The sequence below is a fragment of the Gopherus flavomarginatus genome, chromosome 3 (assembly GCF_025201925.1).
Source record: "Gopherus flavomarginatus isolate rGopFla2 chromosome 3, rGopFla2.mat.asm, whole genome shotgun sequence".
In the NCBI taxonomy this organism is placed as follows: domain Eukaryota; kingdom Metazoa; phylum Chordata; order Testudines; family Testudinidae; genus Gopherus; species Gopherus flavomarginatus.
This window is the reverse complement of record NC_066619.1, coordinates 2,659,873-2,670,671: the sequence shown is the minus strand read 5'-3', so window position 1 is coordinate 2,670,671 and position 10,799 is coordinate 2,659,873. Positions and strand designations below refer to the sequence as shown.

At 61.4% G+C, this 10,799-nt stretch overlaps 1 protein-coding gene across 4 annotated transcripts in view; it reads right to left on the bottom strand.

Moving 5' to 3' along the window:
• Window positions 1-2,903: 2,903 nt before the first annotated feature.
• Window positions 2,904-10,799, bottom strand: part of ATOSB (atos homolog B) — a 65,858-nt gene continuing 57,962 nt past the window's right edge. For all 4 annotated transcript variants that reach the window (XM_050943584.1, XM_050943585.1, XM_050943586.1 and 1 more), the window contains 4 exons: window positions 9,870-10,028; window positions 8,827-8,895; window positions 6,826-7,028; window positions 2,904-6,301 (listed from right to left, as the gene is read on the bottom strand). In XM_050943584.1, the coding sequence (XP_050799541.1) occupies window positions 6,148-6,301; window positions 6,826-7,028; window positions 8,827-8,895; window positions 9,870-10,028 (585 nt within the window). In that variant the 3' untranslated portion in view covers window positions 2,904-6,147. The remainder of the gene's footprint in view (window positions 6,302-6,825; window positions 7,029-8,826; window positions 8,896-9,869; window positions 10,029-10,799) is intronic.

Sequence of the window (10,799 nt, the reverse complement as noted above, 5' to 3'; positions counted from 1 at the left end):
CTCAGTCTTCCGGTTCCGGTCGGCCGGCTGTGATCGCGGCTCCGCACCCAGCGTTCCGGCTGCCCTGGGTTCTGTTCCGGACCGGCGGCGGGGCGGGCTCCGGGCCGCTCGTGCAGCTCCCAGAAGCCCCGGGATGGCCCCGCTCCGGCTGCTGCGCCCAGGGGCGGCCGGGGGCTCTGCTCTGCCCTGCAGCTCCCACGGGCCGGGAACTGCCGCCCGCAGGGGCGGTGCCTGAGCACGGGCAGAGCCGCCTGGCCGCGCCTCTGTGCAGGAGCCGGAGCGGGGACATGGCCACTGCTCCTGGGAGCGGCTTGTGCTTAGCACCGCTCGGTGCCTGCACCCCGACCCCTCCCTGTGCCAAACCCTCTGTCCCAGCCCGGATCCCCCTCCTCTCCTCTGAGCCCCTCGGCCCCAGCCCGGAGCCCCCTCCTCTCCTCTGAGCCCCTCGGCCCCAGCCCCGCTCCCCCTCCTCTCCTCTGAGCCCCTCGGCCCCAGCCCCGCTCCCCCTCCTCTCCTCTGAGCCCCTCGGCCCCAGCCCGGAGCCCCCTCCTCTCCTCTGAGCCCCTCGGCCCCAGCCCGGCTCCCCCTCCTCTCCTCTGAGCCCCTCGGCCCCAGCCCGGCTCCCCCTCCTCTCCTCTGAGCCTCTCGGCCTCAGCCCGGAGCCCCCTCCTCTCCTCTGAGCCTCTCGGCCTCAGCCCGGAGCCCCCTCCTCTCCTCTGAGCCCCTCGGCCCCAGCCCCGCTCCCCCTCCTCTCCTCTGAGCCCCTCGGCCCCAGCCCCGCTCCCCCTCCTCTCCTCTGAGCCCTTCGGCCCCAGCCCCGCTCCCCCTCCTTTCCTCTGAGCCCTTCGGCCCCAGCCCCGCTCCCCCTCCTCTCCTCTGAGCCCCTCGGCCCCATCCCCGCTCCCCCTTCTTTCCTCTGAGCCCCTTTGCCCCAGCCCGGAGCCCCCTCCTACACCCCAAACTCCTCATCCCCAACCCCACCCCAGAGCCTACACCCCCAGCCAGAGCCCTCATCCCCCCTTTGCACCTGCTCCCCTGCCTGGAGTCCCCTTCTGCACCTTGAACTCATTTCAGGCCCCACCCTAGAGCCCTCACCCCCTCCTACACCCCCTACCCCAATTTTGTGAGTACTCATGGCCCGTCATACAATTTCTATTCCCAGATGTGGCCCTCGGGCCAAAAAGTTTGCCCACCCCTGGGCTAGAGCCTGTTCCCAGGGCTGCTGTAGCAGCTGCTGTCCCTATTCCCGTGAATCTCTCCTTGGGCTGCCCCTGGTCCCCGCCGTGCAGCTACTGAGCACTGGCATTTCACTGAGGTACCATGGCATGTCTCTGGTCTCAGCCTTGCCCCCTGTGCCTCCCTACTGCCCCTTACCCTTGCTCTTTGGGGCAGGGACCATCTCTGTCTGCAGTGGCCAACACACTTTGGGGTGATGCAGAATGAAGTGTAGAGTGGAGACTGCCTGGAGCAGGGACTTGGCCTCGCTGCAGCTTTACATAACCTCCACCCTCACTCACTCATGCTCTTCCATCTGCAGGGAGATGGAGCCCAGAATTCCCCTCTCCTGCCTGCAGGGTGGCAGGGAACTCCAGGCACAGCACTTGAGACCAGCTTTTCCTGCATGTGCACAGGGAGAAGGGGCTGAGTGATGGCAGGAGGGGCATGTGAGCTATACAAAGCATGTTCAATGGGAGAGCAGCTCTCAGGCAGGATGTGTCAGATGGGTCTTGGCACTAAGTGTCACTTTAGGGCCGTGCTCCCTAATCTCCTTGCGCCATAGGGACCTGTGACAGCCTCTGGCAGAGGAACTGCACCAATGATGCACTGAGTAGGTCTTGTGCCAGTCAGAGGATCTGGGGGCACGGTGCCATTATCCCAACTTAAGGTATGGCCCAACCTCCCTCAGCGTAAGGCAGCCTCTGTACAGGCCATTCCTGTGTAGGCTGCTCATAAGTTTGGCCCGAACCCAGTCCTGCTGGGGCAGGCAGTGACTCTCCTGAGTCCATCCCCAAAGACCTCACACTTCCCAGCAACCAGGGGCACAGCTTAGGCTGCTTCACCTTGGAAGACACTGGTGTCCTGTTGCCACAGTCCAGCTCAGGTCTGGAGTTTTACTAATGGTGGCATTCAGCAGGCAGGGGAGAACATGGTACAAGGGCAAACAGGAGGCACCAGCTTTCAGAGAAGTGGGGGCTTTAAGATCAGACCGTGGGTACCCTGGAAGACCCCCTAAACAGGACCTTAAGCTCAGCATCATGGCTGAATCCCAGCTCGCCTCACTGCACTTTGCCGGCCCCTGCAGCATCACTGGGGTTTGGGATTCTTGTTGGCTTTCTGCCCTGACCTACTGTGAAGTGCTGCTGGGTGCTGTCGAACCAGCTGCAGGGTTCCAGCCCAGAGGTGGCTCCCAGGCACTGCTATGGCTGTAAAGCACACTCGAAGCCTACACCATGAAAGGAGCTAGAGAAACAGTCCTTTTGGTGGTGTCCACTATGGAAGGGCTCAGTAGCCCTGGGCACTGGCTATACCCCAAGAGTAGCTACCTCCTGGCTTGAGCAGGAGCCTGAAACCACAAAGGATGAGATCTAATGCAGCTCATGTTCTTAAGCCGAGCTCTGGCCCCAGCCTCGGCAGCCTCTCTTCTCGCCTAGCCACTGCACCTTCGGAAAGTGGGAGCCTGATAGGACCTGAGCATGTCATGATCTTCAATGCATTTGTGCTCACAACCCTCCTGTGAGGCAGGAAATGCTGTTAGGCAGAGGGACTAAAGGACATGCTCAGGGTCACACCGGGCATCTGTGGCAGGGCAGGGACTGGATTCCAGGTCTCCCAACTCCCAGGCTAGTGACCTACCATTGGCCATCTGGCTTCTCCTCTTAGCACAATGAAGACAACCCCCAGCCTTCAGTTTCCAAACAAACATTTATTAAATTACAAAGGAGAAGTACCACGTACTATATTTCTTCTCTTTTTTTTTTTTTCAAGTTTTTGTGAGTGTTTGTTCCCCCAACTCGTTTCTGGAGCAGGAGGCAAGGTTGTGTGAACAACAGTGCTGAGGGACCGTGCGCACCCCAGCAGCTACAGGGGCCACGGGGGAGGGGACGACGGAGCCTCCCAGTGAAATGTACAAAGCAGCAGCTCTAACCTGAGGTAGCTGGGCTGGAGTCACTCACTCCCTCAGGGGCCTGACAGCCTCCTTTGAAATGGAGAGATGGGGCTGGACCCCCAGCGCCCCGCCTGCGACACAGGCTCTGCACAAAGGCCTGCTGCTAAAAGTTACATTTAAAATAGCGCTCCCCACCCCACCAGCTGTGGGAAGAGCTGCTCAGCTGGAGATGGTGCATGGCCTGCTGGGAACTGTAGTCCCCACTCCTGCCACCCTTGATACGCAATAGGGAAGGAGCAGCTGTGCTCTGCAGGATTTTCGCCTGGGGCCTGGCATGCGACACTTCATGCTTCGGCCTGCTGGGGGAGGTGTGTGCAGGAGGTCTTTCCACTCCCTCCTGAGGGGTCCTAGTTTAACTGGGTCACAGGGAGGGCCGTATTTATACCCGCCCCTGATTCCAGGCCCCTCAGGCCAGACTCTTGCAAGCCCAACTCCCGGGCAAGGGAGAGCACCAAGGACTCCCCATTTCTCTGGCCACCTCCTCCGCACCCCGACATCCCTCACATCTGGGGCCAGGGCAGGCTCCATAACATTCTCTGCATGGTTCTTCCAGGCTGGGGAGATATTGCTCCAAGCAACCCTAAATCCCATTCCTGTGACTGCCCCAAACATCGAGCCCTGTGTTCACCCCCTAGCCTCCTGTTTCCATTCTTTTCTCCCCAAGTTTGCTAGGTCACAGGGCTGGAGCCATTGCCCCCTACCCATCTCCTGCCATCCAATCCCGCAGTGCAGCCACTTCCAGTCACCTGCCCTGAGTCCCAAGCAAGGCAGGCAGCGGCTCTTTCCCAGCCGAGGAGCTGAGGGACATGTCAGATTCCCCCTGGAGGGCTCAGCTCCTGGGTCTGGAAGGGTCAGCCGGGCTGGGGTGACTCAGGCAGAGCTCACTCAACCCTCCACGGGCAGGAGAGAGGAGCCCAGGGTGAGCCAAGGCAGGTACTGGACCATCTCCCACAGCAGGAGATGGGGTAATTACAGTCACTTGGGGCCTTGGGAGGCCAGCACTGTGTCTGCTCTCAGGCAGCGAGCTACGGGGTTAGCCCGGCCCCTAGGATCCCCCTCCTGTAACCCATCATACCAGACATGCTGTCAGCGAGTGACCACATGCACCCTCTGGCTTCCCCTTCTCACTTGCAAGGCCTCACTTGGCCTCACTCAGCCCCTGCCCAGGCCTGGGGGCCAGGCTGAGCACAGGAGCTCTCTGCTGCAGCTGGAGGGTTTGGTTTTCCTGCATCCTCAGAGACAGCCACATCTCCCACCAGCTCCAGCTGGGCAGGGGGATCTATTACCCCCGAACCCTGCCGCAGCGCAGCCTGGTTAGTGAGGCCGCGGGCTCCAGACCACTGCCACTCCAATCTGCAGCAGACACAGAAACCCTGGGTGCCCCACAGCCCTGCTCTGGAGGGGTGGGGGGGCGAGCCCCTTCCCCTCTCACGGGGGCTTGGGCTTCCTTTGAGAAGTCTCCTGTAGCAATAACCATGACAACAGACACAGCTCAGCCCAGCTCACATGGATGTTGAACAGGGGTGGCCAGGGAGAGGCCCCAGTACAGATCCCTTCTCCCCCAGGGCTGCAGCCAGCAACTACTTCCCTGCTATCCAGGGACACCCCAGGGGCTGGACTTGCCCCAGGGGGAGGGGAGCAGGAACAGAGGCTCCCCCAACTCCCAGAACAAGGGCCCAATCCCTGGGGAGACAGAGCCCAGCAGGCCACACGAGGCCTTTCCTCCGGGCCATGTGCGGGGGCACTTGCCAGCCCTCCGGTTCCCTCGGGTGGGGCTCGGGCTTCTGTAGAGAGCACTAGGGATAGTGAGGGCAAGAGCAGAGCCCCCTCCCTCCGACAGCTCTGCCAACACCCCTCAGGCTCAGCCCACAGGCCCTGCACGTCCAGCCCTGCCAGTGCCCCTCACTCCCAACCCACAGCCCTCTGCTAGCCCAGCCCTGGGCTCCCCCCTAACCCTGCCAGTGCCCCTGACTCCCAACCCACAGCCCCCTGCTTGCCCAGCCCTGCCCCCTCCCAGCTCTGCCAGTGCCCCTCAGTCCCAACCCACAGCCTCCTGCTAGCCCAGTCCTGGGCTCCCTCCAACCCTGCCAGTGCCCCTCACTTCCAACCTGCAGCCCCCTGCTTGCCCAGCCCTGGGCTCCCCCCTAACCCTGCCAGTGCCCCTCAATCCCAACCCGCAGCCCCCTGCTAGCCCAACCCTAGGCTCCCCCTCACCCGCTCTGCCAGTGCCCCTCCCTCCCAACCTGCAGCCCTGGGCTCCCCACTGCCCTGCCAGTGCCCCTCAATCCCAACCTACAGCCCCAGTCCCACCAACTAGTTCTGTTGATACCCCTCAATCTTGACTCAGTCTCCCCTGCCAGTCCAGTCCTGCACGTCTCTTGCTCAGCTCCTGCTGTCTTGCTGGGCTGCGCAGCTGGTCGTGCAACATGCAAAGGGCACCAAGAGCAGAGCCCATCGGACTCGCTGCACTTGTGATCAAGGCTGGGTTACGAGCCACATCGTGGACTCTCCATCCTGGCTCCCCACCAACAATAAATACTAATAAATACAGTACCTCCCGCTCCGAGAGCTGCCATCTGCTCCAACCCTCCCCACAGCCAGGGAGCCAGCTCAGCTCCGTCCGAGCCGAGTGCCACAAGCCGGGGGCCCCCGAGCCTCCCTTGAAGGGCATGGCCTGGAGCTGTGCAGCCAGAGGCCTAGGAGCGTCTCTGACTCGATGGGAGCACAGGAGCCAGCGTGCCAGCTCCTGCTCACACCATGCAGCCATCTCCATGATCCCATCCCCCCTATGCCTGCCATGCTCACTCTCTGGCACAGGCGCGAAGCTGCTGTCAAGGGAGGGGTATGTCTGTGCCTCACCACCCCACAGCTTGGTGGGGGCTGATACCTCTGGGGGAGGAGACAGCTCCGCTCTCTTGCCCTTTACTTGTTTACGAAGTGCAGGGGTGAGGGTGGAGAGGGGGGCATGGGGCTCCCCATGCTCAGCCCCGGGGTGAGTAGCAGGGGTTCCTTGGCATCTCTGTGAAGGATTTCAGTTCGTAGGGGATCCCCGAGTCGACCTCGATCGACTTGCGGGAGAAGAGCAGGCGGATGTCGTCATGAAGGTAGATCTTCCCCGACTTGGAGCTGTGAAACCTGAGGGCAAACAAGACTCCCTGAGGCAGAGGCCATGGGCTGCAGCACGGAGGAGCAGTCGCTCCTTTGGGGCCATAGCAGGAAGGAGGAGCTGGCAGCAGGACCAGGGTTGTAGTGTTCCCAGGGGGCTCTGGCTGCAGGAGGGGAGCTCATCACTGCAGCCCTCTCCTCATGGCTGGCAGCTTTCCCATGACCTTCCGTCCTCCTTCAGAATGGCCACTGCTTCCCGCTGCCAAAGGCCCCAGAGCCAAGAGCTGCCCCAGGCAAGGTCACTGCCATGGCCTGGCAGCCTTGCAGGTGGCAGTCAAGATGGCCGCCATCTCCCGTTGTTCCCAGCAGTAATGAAGCGGTAATGTTGCAAGGAGAATGGCCACCCCTGGGCTCAGAATCCTGGTCCAGGGGAACAGGAAGCTGCGGGGGAAAAGGAGGTGGGAGAGGGGCAGGAGCTCCGGCCCAGAAGAGGGGCCAGCTCCAGGGTGATGTGACCCATGGCCATCCCCCGCCCTCGCCACCTCAGCCCCTACCTCAGGTGCATCAGGTAGCAGAGGACCCTCCTGGGCGGGCTGGCACAGGCTGGGTCGCTGGGTGTCTCGCCAGGCCCCTCCTCGCCCACAGGCACCAGGAAGATGCGATGACGCAGAAAGGTCATGTGGTTGGCCGGCATGTCCTGGAAATCGTACGTCACCAGGAACATCTTCACCACAGTTTTGTTAGGGTTAAATAAGGTCTGGAAATGGGAAGAGAGCAGGTCAGCTGTGGGGAGAGGGTCCAGGCCATAGGAGGCAAGGCTGGGGTGCAGAGGGGCTCCCAGGACGTATCCAGACCCCGGACAGAGCAGGGGCCAAGGGGCTGTAGGACAAGCACAGGGTATGACCAAGTGGGAATTTTTCATAATAATATTTTGTATAAATATAGTGCATGCCTCAGTTTCCCCTATGTGCTGCCTGGTTAACTAGGTGTGTGTGGGGGGGGGGAAGTTGTTTACTCTTTGCAGAGATCCAGGTGTGACTGATGCCTGGCTGTCTGCGGCCTGGGCCCCACGCCCATGGAGAGTCCCAGAAGACAATGGCCACTTCCGTTGCCTGGACATTTTGAATCCAGCAACAACAACCGTGAATGGCTGACCCTGGGCAGGAAGCCAGCGGGGTCTGACCAGCTGGAGAACAAAAGGCTAAGGAGGGGGCCAGGTGACAATGGCTGCCAAGGACAAGGACAAAGGATGCAGGAGGGGCCAGGTGGGGTTGTTCAGTGTGGGCTGTTGGAAGTGGTGGGAGACGCTCCTGCACTGGGACTAAGGAGGGGTCAGAGGGCTCTGGGACTGACCCAGCTGGACTTTGCTGTAACTTTCCGTTCTGGACTTTCTACTCTGTGTCCCAGACAGTCAATACCCCTCCTGCTGCTGCCCCACTGGCTGGGAGTCGCTGCAGAGTCAAGAGGTCCCAGAGGGGTGGGGGGGGCACTGCTCCCTTTGGGGGTGCAAGTCTCCCTCCAGTGTCCAGCTCAGGTGGACTTGCTGCCCGGAGCTCATGGCATGAAATAGGGGGGCTGAAGGCTCCAAGGGTCGGTCCCAGGATGCTGTGAGGCTACGGGGCTGATCCCAGTGAGTGTGTGACCCTAAGGGGGCTGACAGTCCCAGGGGGACCGCTTCAGTGTGTTCCAGAGCTGTGCGAGAGCACCAGGCCTGTGGATCCATGACACAGGAATGGGGAGGGTTTGTTGCCAGAGGAGCTCTCCTGGGGCCCACTCGGCCTGGGGTAGATGTCCGGGTATCAACGATGCATGGGGTGAGGCTTGACATTGGGGTCCCTCATCCCTCAAATCCATGTTGCAGGCACTGCCGTCCTGCCCAGCAACTCCTCACTCCTTCCCTGGCCTCGATCCCCAGCTCCCCCTCTAGCCCCTACCCTAGCAATGGGAAAGACGTCGGCCTTTACCCTCACAACCCCTCTGGCCTCCAGTGACACCCTCCCCTGCCCCTGCCCCTGCTCCTGCTCAGCCCTGGCTGCACTAAGGGCTTCCAAGCAGCATCCTCCAGCCACTTGAGCTCTCCAGACCTGTAAGGGAGTGGAGTGTCCTAGTGGCCTAAGCAGGACTCCTGGGTTCCGATCCCCACTCTGACACTGCAAGGCCCTGGACCCTAACCCTAGCCCTTCTGTGCTTCACTTTCCCCATCTCTGAAGCCTTTATTCAAGTTCCTACATAGATGCCCATCACTGTGGCATTCGAGTACTGACTGCCCAGTGCACTGTGTCCAGCTCACTGCCCGAGCTCCTTATAACTGCCCTCCCTGCACCTCTGCTCTCCCCTTCTCCTTCCCCTGCCAGTTCCCATGGCTCCTGCACCACCCCGTGCCTGGGACATGCCCGCGGTTCCGCCAGCTCCCAGAGGCTGTTCCGGACCCATCTCTCTGGAGGCTCCAGGCCCAGCTCATTCCGTGCTGCCAGACACCACCAAGCACCGACCGGGCCACGGCAACCGCCCTCCACCCCCCGCCATTGTGCCATGGAGAACAGGAGCCCACTCACCACTTGGATGGTTCCAGCTTTGGGGACACTGTACCCCTTCTTTCCCAAGGCCTCCAAGTCTATCACTCCCTGGGACAAGGCCAAGAGAAAGCACATGAGCCATTTTGCAGAACCACGGGCCAGCCTGGCCCCAACACAGGGCCCAGGAGCAGTCTGGGACAAGGCCGCCAGAGGGGACTCCCGGGAAAGCCCCACCTGCCCCCAGAAGAGACCCTTTCCCCCAGCACACTGAGGGGCTAAACACAGCCACACCCAGCGCCCAGGGCTGCCTGCCCAGGAGACACAGCAGAGAGGTGAAGGTGAGATCATCCAGTCTGATCGGCTGCCTGTCACAGGCCACCACCGCCCACAAAACCCAACAGCCGAGCTGGAGCAGAGCGTCACGGCCCACGGCAGACAGGACGTGTGCACCACAGGCAGAGAACAGGAAGGCCCAAGATCCCCACAATGCCCGGGAATTGATGCAGGATTCTGGCCGCAGGCTGGGGAGGAGCTGGCAGAGGGTCTCCCCTCCACTAGTGCCCTGTAAGGTGGGGCGTTTCCCCCCTGACAGGTTGGGGTTCAGAGTTCACGGGTGCCGGACTCGCTGCTCGGCACCTAGAGCCAGCACCTGGGTGGGGAAATCCAGCCCACGGGCAACTGGCGGCCCACTGGCGTCTATACTGCTACTCACAGCTGACAACTTAATACAGAGGGGCAACCCAGGGCGACTCCAGGTCCCGGCATGTTCTGCCAACCAAGAATACGACGTGAGCGGCCAGTCACCTTCCAGCCCTCCATTTCAAGCCTCTAATCACAGCACAGGCAGCCCCCACCCCATCACGCCAACCCCCTCCCCCAGAGTGGTAACAAAGCCAAGCTGAGGAGTGGATCCCTAAGTCATGGGCTTGTCTCCCCCACCGGCAGCCCCTGCCACGTGCAGTCTCTCTGAAGAGGGGAGCCTCAGCCTGCTCCATTTTGCACTGCCCCCGCTCTGCCTGAACAGCCTGTTCCACCCTGTGCCAGCGAGCACCCCATGCCCCCAGCCCTGCCGAGCAGCGTACCAGGAAAGGCGAGGGCGCGCTGTGTTCCGAGATGTCGAAATAGGTCACATCAACGGGTAAGGTGGCGTGTTGGGGGCAGTACGAGCCGCTGGCCCCGAGCTCCGCAGTGAACCCTTCAATCCTGCCTGACGGGGCGAAGCGCCCCTTCAGGATGGACTCCTGGGGAGAAGAGATGAGGGAAGGGCGCAGCTCTCAAATGCCAATTCTGCTGCTAACCCTGAGCCTAGCCTCTCTGCGTTCCAGTCCCAAGCCAGCAGGGTCCTGCCAGGACTGTGCCCTGCACCCCAAAGGCATATATGCATCCTGCACCCCAGCCCTATGGAAACACTCATGGTGGTATCCCAGTGACCTGACCACTTCCATCGGGGATCGTACGGTAGTGCCCGTCCCCACAGGCTCCAAACACACCTGTGGGCATTAAAGACCCGGGGCATTCTGTGCAAGTCAGGGAGTTAACACCAGGGCCTGGGAGAATTTACACAACTCCTGAATCCCTCTCAGTTTCACCTCGATGCAGGATGCTTTCGTGTCCTGGCCCAGACTGGGGGGTAGGGTTGCTGTGCCCTGTTAAACAACTGCTGCACTTCGCCCCAGAGGTGGTGGCACTGCAGCAGTGGGAGTGGCCCATGCACTGCAGAGTGTTGTGGACGTGTGTCCATAAAGCACCCCCAGGAGGAGAGACCACAGAAGGCCACAGATTCAACATGGACTTTAATCCCCGGATGTCGCAGACCCAGCTGGGGGCAGTAAACCCAGCAGCAGGCGAACTAGGAGAGAGCTCTCAGTGGGAAATGGGAACTAGACTTCCCCATCCTTGGGGCAGCTGGAGCCTGGAGGCTTCTTCTTTAGCCACAAGAGGTTAAGCTTTCAACGTTGTACCCCCCACTCCAGCCACCTGGCCTAAGCCTGTCCCATACACCTCCCTCCCGG